The sequence below is a fragment of the Sorex araneus genome, chromosome X, assembly GCF_027595985.1.
Source record: "Sorex araneus isolate mSorAra2 chromosome X, mSorAra2.pri, whole genome shotgun sequence".
Taxonomy (NCBI): domain Eukaryota; kingdom Metazoa; phylum Chordata; class Mammalia; order Eulipotyphla; family Soricidae; genus Sorex; species Sorex araneus.
Genome location: NC_073313.1, coordinates 269,174,668 through 269,197,885, shown reverse-complemented (window position 1 = coordinate 269,197,885; position 23,218 = coordinate 269,174,668). Strand labels below are relative to the sequence as shown.

The 23,218-nt window shown below is 45.7% G+C and overlaps 1 protein-coding gene across 1 annotated transcript in view; it reads right to left on the bottom strand.

The window, feature by feature from the left end:
- Positions 1-12,661, bottom strand: part of ACER3 (alkaline ceramidase 3) — a 129,726-nt gene extending 117,065 nt beyond the window's left edge. The window contains exon 1 of the mRNA XM_055122059.1: positions 12,475-12,661. Coding sequence (XP_054978034.1) covers positions 12,475-12,577 — 103 coding nt within the window. The 5' untranslated portion in view covers positions 12,578-12,661. The remainder of the gene's footprint in view (positions 1-12,474) is intronic.
- Between the last annotated feature and the right edge of the window lie 10,557 nt (positions 12,662-23,218).

Genomic DNA, 23,218 nt, shown 5'->3' with positions numbered 1-23,218 from the left:
TGCTAACACCTGATGTGTAGCTTTGGGCGGCCAGATCAGGCCCACAGTCAAGGACAGAGCCGAGAGAGTATACATGGCCGTTGCTTTAAACTGCCAATTTGGTGGTAATTTATCACATAGCGAAGAAGACCAATGCAAGGCAGAACTACACATCAAGAACATCTGAAGTAAAAGCGTATAATTACAATTAAAGTCAGTTCTCGGAATTGTCTAAATACAGAGAAAGAAATCACCACCTTGACTTTATTTAGTTAGTTATTTATTGGGTTGAGGACCACATTTGGCAATGCTCAGGGCTTACTTCTGGCTCTGCACTCAGGAATCACTTCTGGAAGTGCTCAAGGGGACCATATTCGACCCCAGGATCGAACCTGGGTTGGCCGTGTGCAAGGAAAATGCCCTACAGCTATACTATTGTTCCAACACCATTATCACCTTAACTTTAAGCCAAACAAACATTTAGCTGCTTTTTTTAAAATTGTGATATCATTGGTTTGTAACATTAAGGAGTTGGGGGTTTCAGCTTCACACACCTACATAGATAGCTTTTTGTTATTGTTGCTGCCTTTTTTTTTTTAAGTAACCATGAGCAGAATAGAACTGAGCAGAACAGAGGTGGCAGAGATAACTGTGGCAAAAGCATGCACCTTGCGAACATGAGAGTCCCCACTGGCTCCCTGGAGCCACTCTTAGCACCAAGCATGGTTCCAGAAGCTCGACAGTTTGGGAATTCTGAGACTACAGCAAAGTATGTGACGTCCAGAACACCACAGTCAGGAGTGTGCGAGCACAACGTGACTCTGGGAAGCACCGTGACTGGGAAGAGTGTGCCCAGCTGAATAGACAGTGTGGAGAGAGGGTAAGGCGCTTGCCTTGAACGCAGTCAACCGTGGCTCAACCTCTGGTACTATATGCAGTCCCCAGAGTCCTGTCAGGAGTGATCCCTGAGCACAGAGCTAGGAGTAAGTCGTGAACACTGCTGAGTGTGGCCTTCAAACAAACACACAAAAAAGTGTATACCACAACCACAACTAAAAATGTGTGTGTATGCGCATGCACCATAACTGACAACTGAGGTGTGGAAGCTTCTGGTCACCTCAATAATAAGAGCATGGGGCTAGAGTGATAACACAGCGAGTAGGGCGTTTGCCTTGCACGCGGCCAACTGGGTTCAATTCCCAGCATCCAATATGGTCCCCGAACACCGCCACGAGTAATTCCTGAGTGCATGAGCCAGGAGTAAGCCCTGTGTAACACCGGGTGTGACCCAAAAAGCAAAAACCAAACAAACGAACTAACAAACACAAATAATAAGAGCAAAGGGGAAGGTAAGGGAAGTGGAAAACAAATAAAAGGAGTAGCTTCCAAACCAGCAGAGGGGAGAAGGGAATAAAGAAAACTTATCAATGCCAAGAGTGGGCAAAAAGTGCAAGGAAGAAAGAAATGTAGAACTTAGTTATTATGTCCTTATAATTTCATGATAAATAAATGTCATTTAAAAGAATAGAAATAGAGGCTGAAGAGATAGTACAGTGGGGATGGTGTTTTCCTTGCACATGGTCGACTCAGATTTGATCCCCAGCACCCCACAGGGGCCCCGAATCCCCACCAGGAGTGATCCCTGAGTGCAGAGCTAGGAGTAAATCTTGAGTACCACAGTGTGTGGCCCCAAACCCACCACCACCACAAGCAAAAAACCAGAAATAAAACGTTATCAGTAAAGAGAGAGACTGAACTTTTAAAATATACAAAGCAATATGCCATTAATCGGCTACATACTTCAACCCCTGGCATGCCATAAGATAAGAAACAAGAGGGAAAAAAATTCTTAGAACTTAAAGTCACAAAACAGTTAAAGACAAGATGGTGAGAAGGGATAGGTGGGGGGCGGGGGGCAGTAATATGGCAGGTCGAAGGAAAACAATGGATCTTAAGACATAAATGATAAATATAGCTTAACCCTCAGGTCATTAAAAAAATTAATGCCATGTTTCATCCAATTTCTTAAAGACATGAGCTATGCACCAACTGCACACGATGGCTATGTATCAGACTTAGGGCAGAAGAGCAATGTTATAGGACGCTTATGCAGCACGCTTATCAAGAGATTAAGAAAGACCAGTCTAATAGGCCAGGGGGCAGGAAGATAACATGAGTCTGTTTTTTGCAGGGAGAGGGTTTTGTTTTGGGGCCACACCCAGCAAGTGGTCAAGGCTTACTCCTGGCCCTCAGGGGATTACTCTGGCAGTGCTCAGGGGCCCTTTCGGGGTACCAGCGATGAAACCCGGTTTGGCAGCATGCTTGCAAGACAAGTGCCCTACTGACTGTATCATCACTCTGCCACTGTTGGGAAGTGCTTGCATTCAGGTCACCCCGAGACGTGGAAGAATGCACAAAGTGTTGAACATTAAAATGTCGAATGACAAAAGATTGTACACATTTTTTAAGAAGAAAAAAAGGCAATGTATTCATACCGGGGAATTCTAAACAGCAAAACTAATTAACTGTCTATGTACCTACCAACACAAACAATTCTCAGGAATATGGTTGATACTAAAGGCCACAATCTGAGTGAAAAAAAGTATAAGCTGCAGAAATACTCATATTTGAGTATGTGTATAGAACAATTCCACTTATAAAAAAAAGTAAAACAGGGGCTGGAGTGATAGGACAGCAGGTAGGGCTTTTGCCTTGCACATGGCCGACCGGGGTTCGATTCCCAGCATCCCATATGGTCCCCTGAGCACGGCCAGGGGTAATTCCTGAGTGCAGAGCCTGGAGTGACCCCTGTGCATCACCAGGTGTGACCCCCCCAAAAAAAAAACAAAAAAAAAACCAGTAAAACAAATTCTAATGAAATATTTTTAGGAATATGTATGATTTTAAAAAAATCCTAGGAAATGGTGAAATACTAAATTAAAGAAGTGTTCCCCTTCACCTCCCCCCCCAAAAATAGGCAGAAGATGAATTCAGGGAAGGGCAAACAGTGACCTATATAATGTTTATTTAACGTGACTGCTCTTAATCAACAGATACTTTACAAAATTCATAATTCTCTTCCATTTTCAAGTTTCAGTACAGATGGTAAAGTACTTGCTTTGCATGCAGCCAACTCTGGTTTGTTCCCCAGCAAGGCCTACGGTCCCCTGAGTACTGTTAGGGGTGACCTTGAGCACAGAACCAGAAGTAGCCTCTGAGCATTGCTGGGTATGGCCCCTCCCTCCCCAGACTCTGCCAAAAAAAAAAAAAAGCACTGTAGCACTGTAGCACTATCTTTCCATTGCTCATCGATTTGCTTGAACGGGCACCAGTAACGTCTCCATTGTGAGACTTGTTACTGTTTTTGGCATATCGAATATGCCACGGGTAGCTTGCCAGGGTCTTCTCGGGAGCTTGCCAGTCTCTCCGAGAGGGACGAAGGAATCAAACCCGGGTCGGTCACATTCAAGGCAAACACCCTACCCACTGTGCTATTGCTCCAGTCCAAAAAAAAAAAAAAGTGAAAAAACTAAAAGTAAAACAAAAAACAAAAATAAGTGACATTTTTCAAGCTTCAGTTTGGAGCAGTGAAAGAACAAAGAACATTCCACTGTCAAGATTAATTGAATCAATTCCAGTGATCAATGGGCTATCAGTCAACAAAGCCAGATTGCCTATCTGTAGACTTTAAAAAAGAGAGAGAAGAAACAGGAGAAATTACTACCCATTGGCAATAACCTAAAATCATAATATTTTATTTTGGGAATACAAGTTTATGTAGAATCTCGTATTATATATGTGAATGAGTAAACATGAGTCATAAAAGAACTTTTTACAGCAGTATCAAGATTTCAACATACCTAAGCTTAGGGTTCTGTTTATTTTCTGACCCTATCTAGCTTTACCACTTACTATTAAAAATCAGCTTGCTCTGAAAAGTCAAAGAACTTGAAGAGCAAGAGTCCATTACAGTAATGACTCACAAACTTCTCCGGTTCTGCAATCAAATGATTTCAATTATGAAGGACATGTTATCTTTTATTGGGTAAAATATCTTTTGAATCTCATGAGTACATTATAGAGACAAATAAAATAAATAATGCTTATATAAGTCCTTTGGATCTTTATATACAAAGGACTGTAAGTGTAGTAGCACTGTATCACTGTAGCACCGTCGTCCCGTTGTTCATTGATTTGCTCGAGCAGGCACCAGTAACATCTCCATTGTGAGACTTGTTGTTACTGTTTTTGGCATATTGAATATGCCACAGGTAGCTTGCTGGGCTCTGCCGTGCAGGTGGGATACTCTTGGTAGCTTGCTAGGCTCTCAGAGAGGGATGGAGGAATCAAACCCAGGTTGGCTGCGTGCAAGGCAAAAGCCCTACCCACTGTGCTATTGCTCCAGTCATTCCTCAGGGTGCTCAAGGGACCAAATATAGTGTTGGGACACAAACTGGGGTCTCCTATACTATCTCTCTGACTTTGAGATTTTAAAGATAATGCTACAGTGCTACCACATTTACTTACATTTACTCCAGCCCATGGATTGGAGTAAATGAAGTAAGCTTTAATAATTATCTTTAAAATCTCAAGGTCAGAGAGATAGTATAGGAGACCCCAGTTGGAGTCCCAATACCATATCTTGCCCCTCGAACACCCCGAGAAATGACCCCTGAGCACAAAGCCAGGAATAACCCCTGAGCATTAACAAACAAAATCTCATCTTCTAGAAATAAAGGTATAAATTTGCACACACGAGTTCATGCCACAGGAAATAAAAATTGCAAAAAACTCCACTTTATGCTTCAACTGTTATGAAATATCAGCTCCCTCCACACAAAAACAAAACAAAACAACACAAAAATAAACAACTTCATGGCTTTAAAAAACAATTGGGGGGCTGGAGCAATAGCACAGCAAGTAGGGCGTTGGCCTTGCACTTGGCCAACCTGGGTTCGATTCCCAGCATCCCATATGGTCCCCTGAGTACCGCCAGGAGTGATTCCTTAGTGCAGAGCCAGGAGTAATCCCTGTGCATCGCCGGGTGTGACCCAAAAAGCAAACAAACAAACAAGCAAACAAATAAATAAATAACAATTGTGGGGGGTGGGGTTGAGCCAAACCTAGTGATGCTCTGGGCTTACTCCTGACTCAGCATGCAGGAATTACTCCTGGTGGTGCTCAGGGGGGACAAATGGATGCCAGGGATTGAACATAGGCCACGTGTAGGGCAAGGCCCTACCTGCTGTACTACAGCTCCAGCCCCTGAAACGTGCTCAGGAGTATAAATGCATATGTAAATATCATTTTAGCAGGAGTACAGTTAGTAGGGAAAGGAGGGAGAAAAGGGGAAAAGAGGAAGATAAGGTTTGGAATAGAGTAGATGCCACAGTGAGTTACAACAATACATCCAACAGGAGTGAAAGTTAGAAATACTGATGAGCTGTTGGCAAGAATATGACTCAAGTGCTGTGAATGTAAATGGTGACACTACCCTAGGAAAAGGTCTGGCAGTTTCTCATAAGACTAAATACACACTTAGTCTATGATCCAGTATCCCAACCATTTACCAATGAGAAACAAAAACATATATCCACAAAGTCATATAAGAATTTCACAGTAGCTTTATTTATAATTGTCAAAACTTCTTTAGTGGAAAGAATAATCAATGTATCTATATAATAGAATACCATTCAACAATAAGAACTACCAATCCACGTAAGAATGGAAGAATTGCAAAACAATTGATACTGAATATAAGAAGCAAAATATTATATGATTCCATCGACATGCAGTTTGAGAACAGAGAAATCTAATTTATGAAGAGGGTGGGGAGAAATCTAAACAGTGGTAATGGCCTAGGGAAAAGGCAAATGAGTAACTTTCTTGCTGCATGATAAAGTACCATGTCTTGAGTGGGGTTTGGTGACACAGATGTTTGCATTTCTGTAAACATTATAGATGTTTAAATTAAGGAAATATATACAAACTCATAAAACACTAATGCATTATACAGAATATAAATTTTACATTTATAAAAAAAACAAGAATTGAGCTTTAGTTAATACACATATTGAAGTATTTAGGGGAAAGTTTATAAATGTCTGCAGTTTACTTTGAAATGTGCCAATGAATTGAGAGATGGAGACAATATTGAATAAATAAAGACCCGATGAAAGAATTATAGCAAAATATTAATGAGAGCCTCCAGACTGAGTTCCCAAGGTTAGCTGGCCCTCTGTCCCCTTTTCACTCAACCTCCATTGGACACCTTCTCTCTTTAGACACACAGAAAGCAAGACCCAAATGGGCTAAGAGGGAGCCAGTTACTACCACCCCCCTGGGTTATTATAGCCCCTTGCTAGAAAATGGTGCAAATTAAGTTTGGGAAACCACTGTTCTGAATAACAGCTACATAGATATTACTGTAAGAAGTATTCCAGTGTTTTATTTTTATCTATTTGCCATTTTGGGGTATCTCTGTGAGAGTGCAGTTAGCCTCAATTCTCCCTTTCCAAAGATAGCTTGCTACCCAGATTACTCTTTACTCTTTAAGATGGAGGTAGCCCCATAAGTAGGATTTCCCACCACACCCAGAGTTCTAGTAAATAAATCTCCTTCACAATGTCAGATCTTGGCTATTTCTCTTTCATATACATTTTTAGGAAAGCATTTCCCTTGAGAGTAGAGAATATACTTATTTGGACTGACCCATTACACCATTGGCCTTTTTGCTACCTTGAACAGATACACACACACACACACACACACACACACACACACACAGAGCCTGGCAAGCTACCTGTGGCGTACTCTATATGCCAATAACAGTAACAATGATGGTCCTCATTCCCCTGATCCTGAAAGACCCCCAATACGCCATCAGGCTATACTAGCATGCGACAGAGATGAATGGAGACGTTACTGGTGCTGGCTCGAGCTACTCGATGAACAACAGGATGACAGTGAATAGTGATACAGTGATAAATCTGTCACTGTCACTGTGATCCCGTTGCTCATTGATTTGTTTGAGCGGGCACCAGTAACGTCTCTCACTGAGAGACTTATTGTTACTGGTTTTGGCATATCCAATATGCACGAGAGTAGCTTGCCAGGCTCTGCCGTGCGGGCTCCATACTCTCGGTAGCTTGTCGAGGGGCAGAGGAATCGAACACAGGTTGGCTGTGTGAAAGGTGAAAGCCCAAGCGCTGTATATATATATACATATATATATACACACACATATATATGTATATCTATATAGTTTTGTGTTCTACACTGGCATGCTTTAATCTTTCTCCACCTGCCGACTGGCACCTGTCTTGCATACTAGTCCAAGGATGTGAAGTTATAAATAAGGCGGTGGACCAGTGGTTTTCAAATTTTCTGCACCTTCAGAGCAGCACCAGAACAGTAATTGAAGGATGCTGATCTAAATCAATGACAGAATAGAGGTCCAGTAAGTTGCCACTGGATGAATTAAACTCTCCACATAATTTTTTGCAGGGGGCAACATCCAGCGACACCCAGGGGTGACTCCTGGCTCTGTACTCAGGAGTTAGTCCTGGCAGTGCTCAGGACCAAATGGGGTGCCAGGTATTGAACACAGGTTGGTCACATGCAAGCTCTCTGGTCCCAACGCCAAACGGTATCTGACTTGGTCATTTTCCTGAGACTACAAAGCACAGGATTCCCTTTCACTTTCATTTAGCTAGTATTTCTTTCATGAAACCACAGCACTTAAAATCTTACTTCCTAGGGGCTGGAGCGATAGCACAGCGGGTAGGGCGTTTGCCTTGCACGCGGCCGACCCGGGTTCTAATCCCAGCATCCCATATGGTCCCCTGAGCAACGCCAGGGGTAATTCCTGAGTGAAGAGCCAGGAGTAACCCCTGTGCATCGCCGGGTGTGACCCAAAAAAAAAAAAATCTTACTTCCTATAGTTACGTCAGGAGAGAGTTGTCAGACCTACTTCTGAACATGAGTTCCTTCACTTACAAGCTGTAAACGGCCGAGTCTGTTACATTTATTAAGACTTAGTTTCGTCATCTATACAATAAAGTTAAAACCACCAATGAAGTTAAGGAATGTTGTGAGAATTAGAAATATACAAGAAGTGCTCGCCTTGCAGAAGTCAAATATTTACATATTTCAAGTACCAGAGTTCAGCTAAGTAATACCAATCCCTGAGTACATTAACTATGTAAGAGTGCAGCTTTCATTTTATTTTTTTAGTATTGGGGTCACATCCAGCTGTGCTCAGGGCTTACTCCTGGCTCACTCAGGGGACCATATGAGATGCCAGGGACCAAATCAGCCAAGAGCAAGGCGAGTGCCCAACCCGCTATACTATTGCTCTGGCTTCCTAGAGTGTTAATTTGAATACCAGACCCACAGTTTCACAACTATGTCAATAATAGAAGCACATCACAACCACTTATTAACCATTTCAAGTCACTGTTTTCAAAGTCTATTGGATCTGACAAAATCATCGTGAAGGTAAAACAATTTGTTAGTGAACTTATCAACAATAAAAAAAGTCAGGTGACAATGGAATAAAATCTTCAAATATGGGCAGAAAAATAACTCTCTGCCTAAATGTCTGACTGTGGATGAACCTCAAGGCAAAGTCTGGTGGTGACCGGCTGTCCCATTATTCAGTTGGTATGCAGAGAACAGAGTGTACCTGAGTAGTCTTTTCCTTCTGGTTCTAAAGATATGTAACATTTTGCAAAAATGAACACTCAAAATCATGAACAGGCCTACAGTGATGAAAGTGCTGTAAAGAAACAAAAAGAGGCATACTGGAGGTGAAAAAATCTAATTCAAGATTTTTTTTTAAATGGAGTGATAGGAGAAATGGCTAATGGGACTGCTAAGTCTCAGGCCACTAGACACTCCTCTGTAGCCAGAGGATCTCAGTAAACTCATCAGCATAAATGAAAAAAAGTGGCTATGAGAGGGCCAGAGAGACAATACAACTAATAGGGCATTTGCCTTGAACAGGACAGACCCTGGTTCCACTGCCAGCCCCACATGCAGTTCCCTGACCACCTCTAGGAGCGACCCCCGAGCAACAAGGCCACAGTAAGCCCTGAGCAGCCCTCAGTACTGCTATGTGTGTGCTCCCCATCCCCCACCCTCTAAAAAAGTGGCTACGAGAAAAGGATGAAGATGGACCAGAAGTGATGTTGGGGGGTGGAAGGGATTGGAGTGATGGAAAACTCCATAAAGAAACTGTCAGTAATATTTCACAATATTGAAAGTGCAAAGAATGAAATGCTGATGACTGATCTATTCTTAGGAGAACGACGTGTCACCAAAGCATAGAAAATATACGCATCCCACCTCCTAAGTTAGAGGGTGAGAAGGCAAGTAGTTCAAACTACTCTTGATAGGTTCCTTCACACACACAAAAAAAATTAAATTCACAATGCTTTTAAAGTCTTAAGTGAGTGTGCTAAATGTCTACTTTACTAGTTTCTTCCTTTTTCTATGTATTTATAGCCAACAGTAAGAGGACAGGGGGCCAGAGAGATAGCACAGTGGGTAAGGCATTTGCCTTTCACTCAGCCAACCCAGGTTTGATCTCCGGCATCCCATAAGATCCCCTGAGCCCTCCAGGAGTGATTCCTGGGTGCAGAGCCAGGAGTTACCCCTAAGCACTGCCAGGAGTGGCCCCAAAACAAAGTAAGTAAATAAACAAATAAATAAGGAAGACATAATTTCATTAAATGTTTAACAGTCACAAAACAATCCTACCTTATCTTATTATTAAGATCAGTTTACCAGGTTTTAACCTGTGGGGCTACTTATATTTCTACCCTTCGGTGCAGAGCCAGAATTGCCTGTACCTATAAATGTGACTCATTAAGGAACCTTTCACCTGAATCCTTACAACTGACTCAAATAAATGGGAAAACAAGAATTTGAACTGATGTTGAAAATACTTTCTGAGGTTTGTCAGTGACTGAGAATCACTGACATATCTGAACACACAATTCCCCTAAAATCATTTTTATGTCACCCTAAACATCCAAACTCTAGAATACTTGTTCCATATATCTTTTATTTAGTGCTTGTTCTAATCTCTTGCACGCAGAGCCCAAACACCAATTAATGTGACTTTAAAAAAAGAATGTAGTATAGTTGCCTTTATAGTAAGACCCCAGTTGGACTATTCTACCCACTTCCCACAACCTTAAATAAAAGGGTTTCAATTCTTAATCTTCAATTCATAATCTTCTTGGAATTATGACAAAGAGGTGAGATATGCAGCTATCATGTTTTCATCCTCAATAGTTCTATAAATAATGCAAATACTATAAAGATCTTAAAGTTGCAATTGTTTTAAATAACTAATAATCATACTAATAATCATAATAATCATACTAATAATCATAAGTAATAAGCATAAAAGATCCAATTTCCCTTACTATATGAGAAATATCCAACACTTGCTGGATAAGAAGACTTGACCTCAACTTCCTGCAGATTATATTCTCCTCAAGATACAAGTGCAAAGGGCTGCGCGTACTCACTTGTCTTCTTGCAACCCCAGATTCCTATGTCAAAACCCTCCCTGCATGCAGCCTGCTGACAGTTTCCTCTTTTGAGGACATTAAGAACTAAGGCATTTCCCATTTCTCAGAGCTATCTGACAGATCGCTGGTATCTTGCTTCCTCACAGCTCACATGACCTAACTGTCAGTTCTCCAGTGATGGCGATCCTGGGTTCTAAACCAACAGATGTCATTACTTCCAGGCATCCGTAAAGCTGCAATGGACTTGTTTGTTTTTGTGTTTGTTTTGGGGGGCCACACTGCGCAATGCACAGGGGGTTCTCCTGACTCTGCACTCAGGAATTACTCCTGGAGAAACTTGGGGTGGGGTGGGGGGTATTTGGAATGCTGGGGGTCAAACCTGGGTCAGCGGCATGCAAGGCAAGTGCCCTCCCCAGTGTACTATCATGCCAGCTCACTGCAATGAACTTTAACGATTCAAGCCAACCCCATCTCTAGTAAACAATGAATTCTCTCTACAGTATTCATGAGTTGGTTGGGCAATGTATTCAGCTACTTCATTCCACAACTACATCTGTAATTAGAAAGTTTACTTGTGTGAAAGCAAAATCTTCCCTACAGTTTCTAATTCCATTTATTCTAGAAAAATAAAGAAAAACCTTGTAGAGAAGGCTTACTTGCTCAACATCACAGCACATCCAATATCAGAAGCCATTTGAGCTTGGCTTTTTCTAGGTTACACATTACCAGTTCCAAAAGCCTGGTTTTAAGTCTTTCCTCTCCTCGTGGACTGCCCCAGGATCAGCGTGGGCTTGCCAAAGAGTTCCAGGACAAATTGGTAAAGGGCTTTCTTTGCCAACTTTCAGGTTGCCAAGTAATTACACTAAGGATGATCCCTTTTGCGAGCATTCTTCCATTATTATGTAAATTTTTTTCACTTGAACCCAGTAGTTCAGGAAAAGTGTTGGCCTAAATCACTGTTTCAGGGAAGCGATGCTCAAGTCCTGCAAACTGCAGAGTTTTTTTTGTTTTAGAAAAAAGAAACTTCACCAACTCCTAGGCCAGAGGGAAGAAGCCCGAGCCGGCCTGACACGCTTGCCTCTTCCCTCCGAAGCCAAAGCCACGTTGGGGAAGGACCCAAGAATGGGACGTAACTCAGAGCCGAGGTCCAGGCCCTAGTTAGAGGGAGTCCAACTAAAAGGCGGCAGTAGCAGCCCCAACTGCGCTCCAGAAACAGGTACCCCAGGAAGGACCAAACACTGCGGTCTCTAAACTTGACCAAAGCTAAAAACAGAATAAGAGGCGGTGGAGTTTGGTTGGTTGGTTTTTTTTTTTTTCTCCCCCTTTTCCTGTTCTCCCCTAACCTGGCAGAAAGAACATGTGGGGAAGATACGGGCACACAGGGGTCCTTGGGTGGGTCCGCAGAGCAGCTGGAGGGCCGCGGAGCCCCCAGCTCCTCCGAAGGGGCAATCGATGAGCTGGCCGCGGTGTCCTCGGCTGACCCCCTAGCCATGCAGTCGGGGCGGGCGGCACCGGGTCCCGTTGCCCCCGGGAGCCCGGCTGGGGCGCGGCGCCTGCCTCCCGGTGCGTCCGGCCACAGCGACGGCCAGCGGGCTGGCCCCCGAGAGCAGAGGACGAAGGTGCCCGGGACGGACCCGGGCGGGGTGGGGGTGGACCAGGATGTGAGCCTGGAAAAAGCGTTCCCTGAAGGTGACCGAACCGGGTGACAGGCAGCGGGGAAGAGGACGGGAGAGCCCTGCGGTCCACCTGCGGGGGGAAACGGGGCTGGCACGGGCGTCCTTCCCGGTGCCCTCGGAGCGGTGTCCGGCGCTCCCCACCCCCGGCGCGGCCCCGCAGGTGCCCCGCAGGTGCCCAGGGTGGGAACCCCGCTGTCCTGCAGCCTGGCCCCCAGACGCCGCCCCTCGGCCACGTCCCCCGGCCAGTCCCCCGCTCCCTCCCGCCGCACACTCACAGAACTCGGCGATATAAGGGGTCACCGCGTAGTTCTCCTCGCACCATTCCAGCGTGGAGGTGGGGGGGCCCCAATAGCCCTCGCGATCCCCGGCCGGAGCCATGGTGCGCGCGGCCGCCCGAGCGCTGGGCCGGCTGAGCTGGGTTCTGCGGGCCCCGGGCCGGCGCGGGACCTGCCGCGCGCCCGCCGCCAGCCCCGCCCCCGGGGCGGAGCCCCGACGTCACCATGGAGGCCACGCCCTCGGGCGGCGCGCGCTCCCCGCCCGCCGCGGCCGCAGCGCTGCCCTGCCCCCGCTGCTTCCCCAGGAAGGGGTGTGACGGGGGCCTGGGCAGCCTGCCTGCCGGGACTCGCCGGGGGCTGTAGGCTTGGGGTTTCTAGTACCTGTCAGGATGTGTCTTAGCCTGTGTGTGTGGCGGGGATGGGGGCGGGGGGTGATTTAATTGGGGCGGGGGTGGGATGAAGCTAGAGATCAAGCCCTTGCTTGCTGGGACGTGTGCAGAGATGCATCTCAGGGCCTTCTTTTGGCCCGGAGGCCTCAAAGCAGGACCCCAGACAGAGCAGTCTTGTCGCTCCCCCTCCCCAAGATCCCAAGAAATTGAGAGATTTTAAAGGCATAAGGATCTATTGAGAGCAAAGGGAAAAAGCAATCCAATACGGTGGGCTGGATGGGGTGTGGATTTTGGTCCCCCAAAAGAATGTACCCTGAGCACTAAACCAGTTTGCCCACTTGGCTTTGGCTTCCAAGCCCAGAGGTTGCTCGCCTTTGTCTACAATCGTGCCCTGGCCAGGCAGCCAGCAGCCTCCCCTGCTTCCAGTCTCCAGTACCCCACTGAGTAGATAAAGGGATCTTGAAAACACAAATGCAACTGCCCCCCTCCCCGCTGGCCACAGCTAACCAACTCTCCCGTAGCTGGGAATGTACCGGTCCACTTCCATCTCTCTGCCTTTGCTCCCATGGTCCAGCTGCACTGTCCCCTCTTCCCTGCTCTCTGAGCACGGCCCTGTAAGCCCAACTTTCTCGAGCCCTTCCTGACTTCCCTATACCACTTGTCTTTCGTACATATTTTTTCTTTATATATATTTATTTATTTTTGCGTTTGGGGTCACACCCGGCAATGCTCAGGGCTGACTCCTGGCTCTGCACTCAGGAATCACTCCTGTCGGTGCTCGGGGGACCATATGAGATGCTAGGAATCAAACCCGGGTGAAAGGCAAACACCCTACCCACTGTACTATCGCTCCAGTCCCCATCCTTATATATGTTATATATATATATATATGTTTTTAATTGACATTCTGTGACTTAAAATACTGTTCCTGGTGGTTTCTCAGACCTATAATTCCAACGCCACACCCATCACCCCTGTCCCCCTCTTACAGTGAGTGGTGAGTGGTAGGGCCTTTGCTTTGTTGGTGTGAGGCCCTGGGTTTGATCTCTGGCATGAAAAATAGAAGTGCATTTTACACCTATCTTTCCATGGCACATCCTGCACAGAAACACTGCTTTCTGTTCTCTATGGTGCTCATGCCCGGGTCACAGTCCTGGGAATGAATGGGAGTCGAGGGGCCAAGCATAGGGGCCAATACTCCACTTCCGGGTGGAGTATTCAGGGTCCTGAGCTCCAGCCTGAGCCGGGTGAGTGGCCCCGGGAGACTCTGGCTGACTACTGCATAGGATGCTCCCGGCTGGACAGGGAGCCCGCACTGCTGGGCTAAGCTTCCTCTGCGGTGGCCCTGTCCCCTGTGCCACTGGGTGTTCAGACTACGGAGTCATACTTTTTTCTAAATCAGAGGGTCCCCAGCTCCTCGGCCTATGCAGACAGATGATTACCCCGCAACCCGGGAACTCTTCCTTCTTTACGCATCAGAAAGCACTCCCTCATGACACCAAGGCTTTGCCACCCCAGCCCTCTAGGGGTAATATAGCCCACTTTGGGGAAGTGTTCTACACAAACAGGTCAGAGCCCAAGGCCCTGAGGAGCACTGACTGCCTTACAGGAATATGTGGTCACAGTGCTGGTGTCCCGCATGCGCCACGTACAAGTCCAGCAGCTCTGCTGTCTGCAGTGCCCCCCCACCCCCGTACACCACAGTCAGAAGTGTGTAAGTCTTACCAAAAAGGATTCAACCCCAGGTGGGCACCACAACAGAAATGATGTGCAAGGTACTGGGCTAGGAAGCGCGACCCTTGGCAAGCATGTGTGAGCCCCCCGCAGCGACCCCTAGTGGACACCACCCATACCCACAACTGGTGATCCTCCAGTGAAGAGTGGGCGCCCAGAGCTGTACACCGCAAGGAGTGCAGATGGGTGGAGGGCCCAGTGCGAGCAGACATCAGCATGCGAGCACTGCCACCTGAGCTGTGAATCCCAACAAACTCCACAGCGAAAAGGGTAAGCACCGCAGTCAGTCCTGTGTGCAACTGGCAGCAAGGGAAGAGAAGGGGAGTAAAGATAAGGAAAAATAAAGTTCTTATAAGGAGTAAGGAAAGCTAAAAGGGAAAACAAGAACAGATGAGTCCACATCTCTCTAAAGTGACCTTAGTAGAAGATGGTTGCGGGACCTTCACTTTTGCACTGTAACGTGGGAAATCTCGGCAGGGAGGACATGTTGAATATAAATAGTCAGATCTGGGCCGGAGCAATAGCACAGCGGGGAGGGCGTTTGCCTTGCATCTGGCCAACAGGGGTTAGGTCCCCGGCATCCCATATGGTTCCCCAAGCACCGCCAGGAGTAATCCCTTAGTTGAGGCTGAGCCAGGAGTAACCCATATTGAGTTTGTGTCTTTTTGAGACTCCAAAAGCCAAAAAAGGAAAGAAAAAAAATAGTCACATATCTGAATGTTTTCTTTCTCTTTTTGTCTGTTTTTGTTGTTGTTTTGTTTGGGGGCCACACCATACTCCTGACACTGCACTCAGGAGTTCACTGTATCACTGTCATCCCGTTGTTCATTGATTTACTCGAGCGGGTGCCAGTAACATTTCCATTCCTCCCAGCCCTGAGATTTTTAGCAATCTTTCCTTACTTGTCTTTCCCAACGATTGGAGGCTCTTTCAGACAGATACAGCTCTGTGCTATTTACTGATCTGCCCTGGTCAGCTACAGAGTATGTACAACTCCTGGCAATGCCCCAGGACTGTATGGGATGCCAAGGATAGAACCCAGACCTGTGGCATGCAGAGCGGTCATCCTACCAACTGAACAATCCCTCCAGCCCTAGTTGAATGCTTTCATTTGAACAATAAACACTGAGCTGCTGCTGGAGTCCCTGCCCATCCGGGGAAGGATTCCAGAAGGCCACCTCTGAAAAGGTCAGTGAAAACCAAGAGGGAAACGCCCACATCTAGTCATTTTTATGTCATTCTCTAATATTCTCACCTTGTGTATGGTTTCAAAGATAATCTATAAATCAAGAGGCTAGTTTGTTTACCCAAAATAAATAAGCAAAACTACATACTCGAAAGTTCTTTGATGTTGAGGGGTCAGAGTGACAGTATATTGGGGACGGCATTTGCCTTGCACAACGACCAACGTGGGTTTGAGCCCTGACATCCCATGTGGTCCCCTAAGCATTGTCCTCGTGACCCCTGAGTGCAGAGCCAGGAGTAAGCTCTGAGCACTGCTAGGTGTGGCAGCCACACGCCCCTCCCAAAAGTTCTTTGTTGTTAAAAAATGCACACACTACTTTCCGGCCCCACGCGAGATCGACCCCGGAGGCAACTGAACCACTTTGGACACCAAAATGCCTCCAAACTGTGTGCTCGGGGCTTCTGGCCCAGGCGCTGCCGGCAGGGTATGGTCTTTTCTCTCTCAACTCTTTCTTTTTGAACGCAGCGAGGCAATAGCCGGTTTTTAGACTATACAGGAAGCCCGGGAAAGCCGATGGGCGGGACTTCCGGATCCGCCCTGTGCCGGCCGACATTTAAGCACAGAGCCATGTGGGGACGCTCCTTTCCGGCCCCTCGCGAGATCGACCCCGGAGGCAACTGAACCACTTTGGACACGAGCAGCGCCCCCAAAATGCCTCCAAACTGTGTGAACGGAGCTTCTGGCCCAGGCGCTGCCAGCAAGTGATGCAATTACCAAAAGAATTTTCCCTGGACTTCATATAGAAATCCAAAACCTAATATCTCTTGATTGTCAGCAATGTGTAAATGTTCCTTTTTGGCAGGGCTTAACGTGGGGGGAAACTCCAATCAATAGTACTAAGTTTTTTGTTGAAGGGTAAAAGATTGTAGCGATAGAATTTTAGGCAGAATTTTCCCTGGACTTTATATAGAAACCCAAAACCGCGCGGCCGCGGCAGCCTAATGTCATCTAATCATCAGCAATATGAAATGGTTCCTTTGTAATGGGTTGGACTTTGGGGGGACCATAATAGGGTTACAGTTTGTAGTGACGTGTAATTTCTGGCTGTACTTTCCCTGGACTTTATACAGAAATTCAAAGCCGCGAGGCCGCTGCCATGGCCGCGCAACCTATTGTCATTTAATCATCACCAATATGAAATGGTTCCCTTTTAACGGGTCAGACTTTGGTGGGAAATCCTAACAAGAATAGTAAGTCTTTTGCTGAAATATTGAAGGCTACCAAAGTGGTAGCCATCTCTATAGACTGAACTAAGCCATATCCCCACGCCGACTGAGAAGAAATATCCTTCTTTCTCGGGAAGAAACACGGCGTGGCGTTAACCATAGTATGATGTCCATTAAGCTGACACGGACCTGGTGGCGTGGGAATGGGATACAAGGGAATAAATTATTATGTACTTGGAACAGCGGGACGCTGGTGGAATCTTGAGCCGGGGCCGATACCAGCGTATTACTTTTGGTTCCAGAAACTGCTTGCAGACATTCTACCAGACTATCAACTAAGCCAGAGCCCCACGCCAGCTGATGACGAGAAATAACCATCTTTTTTGGTTTGTTTTCCCTTTGTCAGGCAGCGTGGTGATTACTAAACAGGCGTGATCTCGGTGGCGCGGGATGAGGGGGGGAAAATAGAAAAGTTATGTAACAAACAGCAGGACTTACTATCTCTACATTCTCAGCAATGGAGAGCCATCAAATGCTTCCTTGACAGTGGGACTGTCTTTTCTTTATTGGGGGGAAACCCCAGCAACAATAGTGAGTTATGTGTTGAAACATGGACCGTAACCAAGATAAAGCGTAAACGAAGTGAAACTTATCACTTACAAGGGTGGGGACTGGGGGGGCGGGAGGGGGCAGGAGGTATAATGGGGTGGTTGGTGATGGAATATGGGCACGGGTGAAGGGAAGGGTGTTTGAGTATTGTATAACTGACATAATCCTGAGAACTTTGTAACCCTCCACATGGTGATTCAATAAAATTTAAATTAAAAAAAAATGCACACACTAGAGCAGTCACAATAGTAGACTTCACTGGGAGTAAATTTTAAAAAACCCAGAATAGGGTGTTGTGAGAGCCGGCTGTGCAGAGGGCCACTGAGTCTATTGAAGGACGCTGGGCAGAAGATGAGGCATTTCATACACACCACGATTAGGACTAAGGTGAAGAAAGAGAAGTTAGTTCCCCTGCCCCAGAGAGAAAGTAAGCTGCAGCAGGACCCCTCGAAAATGCCAAATGGGTGTCACAATTCCTTCAATAGCACCTGCTTTTCCTTTCTCTCTTTTCTAAAACATTCCCCTCGACTCCCCACCAATATGGAATAAATGCATAAAATGTAGCAGACCCAGGAAGCTACAAATATCAAGACAACGTAGCACAGCTACGAAGACAGCCACACAGGGGTAAAGAAACTGCTCGGTGGGTGGGGGTACATGTTTCACGTGCAAGAGCCAGGCTCGATCCTCAGCACCCCACGGTCCCCCATGCACTGCCAGGACAACCTCAAACAGTGAAGTGAAAGCACTGCTGGGTACAAGCCACCCAAAAGACCCCCCCCAAAAAAAAAGAAAAGAGAATTAAAACTTATAAATAAACCCTTACATTATTGTCAATCGATACCAAGACAACTCAGAGGGAAAGAGTATTCTTTGTTTGTTTGTTTGTTTGTTGCTTTTTTTTTTTGGTCACACCTGGCGATGCACAGGGGTTACTCCTGGCTCTGCACTCAGGAATCACTCCTGGCGGTGCTCAGGGTACCATATGGGATGCTGGGAATCGAACCCGGGTCAACCGCGTGCAGGGCAAACGCCCTCCCCGCTGTGCTATCGCTCCAGCCCCGGGAAAGAGTATTCTTTTGGTGCTGGAGATGCAGCCCAGCAGTAGGAAGCTCATTATGCACGTGTGGGACCCCGAGTTCGAGCTCGAGCTCTGTACACACACACACACACACACACACACACACACACACACACACACACACACACCCCACGTCTTTCAACCAGTAGTGCTAGACAAATGAAATGCGCAAAGAAGAAGAAAGAAATTAGACTCCAGGAGCTGGAGTAATAGTACAATGGTTAGGGTGTTTGCCTTGCACGAAGCTGGCCAGAGTTTGATCCCTGGCATCCCATAGGGTCCCCGAGCATAGACCGGAGTAATTTCTGAGTGTAGAGCCAGGAACAAGCCCTGAGCATCACCAGATGTGACCCAAAAAGCCAAAAGTTTATTTTAAATTTAAATTTAAAAAACCATTAGACCTTATTCTTCCATGATAAATGAAATTTAACAGCAAATGAAATGCACGTAAATGTTAGAACTAAAAATAGAAAATACTTAGAAGTTTTACATTAAACCTTTGTAACTTTTGATTAAGGAAATAGTTTCTTAGATACCAAAACACAAGAGATAAAGGGGAAAAGAGCTAAGATGGGTATCAAAAATTTAAGACTTCACTGCTGCAAGTGATATATTCAAGAAGGTGAAAGTGACAACCCACAAGATGTGGGGTGCAAATCATACATCTGACAAGAGACTTGTACATAGAATACACAACTCAATAGAAAAGACAAAATTTCAAATGGGTAAAGCCTTTGACTAGACATTTTTCCAAGGAAGATACACAAATACCCAGTAAACATGTGGAAAGATGTTTAGATTTGACTTCAGACATGCAAGTCAAGTCCACCATGAGCTTCTGCCATTTCATACACACCCGGGTGTCTGTCATCAAAAACAATAGCAAACTTTGCCAAGGATGGGACGATATTAGAACCTCCCTACACTGCTGGTGTGTAAAATGAGGTAACCACTTTGACACTGGCATTTCCTCAAAATGCTAAGCATTGTCACCCTGTGACCATGCATTTCAACCCCTAGATATATGCCAAGATGAATGAAAACATGTCTACAAAACCTTGTATAATAACATTCATAAAACAATGAAATGACTATTAGTAATAGTCAAAGAATTGAAATAAACCAAGCTTCATCAAGTGGTGAATGATTTTTTTTTTTTTGCTTTTTGAGTCACACTCAGCAATTCTCAGGGGTTACTCCTTGCTCTGCACTCAGGAATTACTCCTGGTGATGCTTGGGGGACCATCTGGGATGCTGGGAATTGAACCCGGGTCGTCCGCATGCAAGGCAAATGCCCTCCCCGCTGTACTATGGCTCCAGCCCCTAAATGAATTTTTTTTAAGTGTGGAATACCCAACAATTGACAATTGTTTGGCAACAAAAAGGAATGAAGGGGCCAGAGTGATAGTCCAGTGGGTAAGGCTCTTGCCTTGCCATGCACACTGCAGACCTGGGTTCAATCCCCAACACCCCCATATGTTCACCCTGACAGGAGGGATGCCTGAGCACAGAGCCAGGAGTAAGTCCTCAGCACAGCTAGGTGTAGCTCCCAAACAAAACAAAAAACCAAAAAGGAATAAAATGCTGACACATGATCCTACATGAACGAACATTATGAAAACATTGTGCTATGTGGCATCCAAAAGGCTAAACACAAGAGGTATTGTATTATATGATTTGCTTCATATAAACCATCCATAAGAGGCAAATCTATAGAGATAGGAAGTGAGTTAGTGGCTGGTTGAAAGAGGACATGGGAATGAGAGTATTTGGTGAACACTTTGTAGATGATGATGAAAGTGTTCTAAAATTAGGGAGATTTCTCAAGAAGCAGAGCACAGGCGAGTTAGACAACTCATGACTGTCTCCACCCCGCCACTACAGAGTGTGATCAGGCAGACCCCGGGTACTGCCAGGCACGAAGCCAGGACAACACACTAACAGTGTTGCAATTTATAAAATTTAAAATGTCCAGGGAGAGAGGTTAAAGACTAGAGCACATGCTTTGCATCCAAAAGCCCCAGATTCAGTCTCTCCCATGGCACGGTCCTCTATCGCCACCAGAAACAACCCCCCAAACACTGCGCACTGCCAGATGCGACCCCTCCAACAAACAAAACATTAAAGTAGGGTCACGAGAGGGCTGGAGCAATAGCACAGCAAGAGCATTTGCCTTGCACGTGGCCAACCCGGGTTCAATTCCCAGCATCCCACATGGTCCCCTGAGCACTGCCAGGAGTTATTCCTGAGTGCAGAGCCAGGAGTTAACCCCTGTGCAGCGCCAGGTGTGACCCAAAAGGAAAAAAAAAAAGTAGGGTCACAAATATAGCTCAGCACTAGAGCTTGCTTCGCTTGTGTCAGACCCTGACTGGGGGTGGAGGTGGCTTGGGGCTATACCAGTTGTGCTCAGGGCTCATTTCTGGTGCTCAGGAGCTCATAAGTGGTGACCAAATCCCAGTCAGCTTCATGCAAAGCAAGCACCTTACCACTGTAATACTCCAGTCCTCAATCATTTAATTTTTAAAATTAAATGAAATTAGATTGTGATGGTGGATGCATGTCAGTATGCAAAAAACACCCAAAAGACCCTCAGAAACACAAAATGTCTGATCTGAACACCAAGTGTTCTAAATAACTGAACTGTATGGTATGTGAATATCTCAATAAAGTTGCTTTTTAAAAAGATCAATGCATTCTTTATTTGGGGGGGTCACACCTGGCGATGCACAGGGGTTACTCCTGGCTCTGCACTCTGGAATCACCCCTGGTGGTGCTCAGGGGACCATATGGGATGCTGGGAATTGAACCCAGGTCTGCTACATGCAAGGTAAACACCCTACCCACTGTGCTATTGCTCCAGCCGCCAAAATAGATCAATATATTCTTATTTTGTAAAAATATTTTTGAAGTTTAACAAATTATTCATAATCCCACCATCTAGAAATAATTATTATTAAAACCTAGGTATATTTTCTTCTAATATTTTTATTCATCTAACATTTTATCCATAGTTTTTTAACATGGTAGATAATCTTGCCTTTATATTCCATCTTCCTTTCATTCCCCTGCCCACTCCTCATCTTCTTTCTCAGGCATTTATGATGCCACTTAAAATTTTTTGTTTACACAATAGTCAAATCAGTTTTCACTTGTATAGTTATACCACTTGATTATTGTATAATTTTACCATTTAATTGTCACTTTTCTAGTTTACTATTCCCTTAATACTGAGACCTTAGATTACTTCCGAAGCTTGTCTTTATTTTCAGCTAGCAAATGAAACGCCCATTTTCCAAAGCTTCTAACCAAATTCCACATTTCCTACTGGTTCTCAAGACAACAAAAGAAGTGCAAACTGTAACCTGATTTTCCATGAGCTATATTACACCGTTTCGTAACTTCAAAGGGAAAGTTAAAGCCCAGAAACCAAGTGTGCAGGCTTCACCACCGAGTAAGTGACCTTAAGATCACTCAGGCCATTCCCTTTGGCTTTACAGGGAGGCACAACTGTGGCAGAACGTGTCAACACTTCCTGCTGTCTCTCCTTCAACAGACCACAACCTGCAGACATGATCCTGGCTTCTCTAGGATGAGACCCCTCCCAGCTGGGGCCTCTATTCTCCTGAAGTCCTTAAAAATATATTTATTTCCTTTTGGGGGGGGAGGGGGTTTACACCCAGAAATGCTTAGGATTTACTCCTGGCTCTGCACTCAGGAATTACTCCTGGTGATGCTCGGGGAAGCATATGGGATGCCAGAGATCAAACCCAGGTCGGCAGCATGCAAGGTAAACACCCTACCCACTGTGCTACCTGCTCCGACTCTCTCTCTCTCTCTCTCTCTCTCCTGTAGTCCTTAGATTCCACCATAGCCTCTCTCACTAGTCCAGGAGTCTGAGTAGGAGTTTGTGTGCCAGTCCTATTGCTGGACTTGAGGAAAACTAGAGGTAGAAGACCTTGAAGACACTTGCAGTGATTTGGTTAACGGCTCTGGAGAGGAGGGGGGCAAATATGCAGGTTAGGAAACACGCAGAATCAGCAGGATTTGGGGAGAGAGTCTCCGGGCGAGAGGAGGTAGCCCACGCCTGCGTTTCCAGCCATCCCCAGCTGCTAGAAAATGAGAATTCATCTGACTGTAGTGGGTGGGTGGGTGGGGGCAGTCAGCCAGAGCAGAAGGTGGGAGAAAGCATTATTGGGCAAGAAAACAGCCTGGAGGGCTGGAAAGGGCAAGAGAAGTGTGGGAGGAATGGCCCTTCAGAGTGGCTGACTGTGTGTGTGCAGGGATGGGGACCGTCATCAGGGACTGGAGATGGGAAAGCTGCTCCGCCTTGCTATGCCAAGACAAAGCACCTGGGAACACCCTTATCGAAGAGAACAGATGCATTCAAGAAAGGCAGTGACGTCTTGGGTTAGGGAAAAGAAGTTTGGAGCATTAGTTATTTGGGGCTTTGTTTATTTATTTATTTATTTATTTTGAGGAGAAGAATCGGGAAAATTAACCTAACCATCTTCTAATCGAT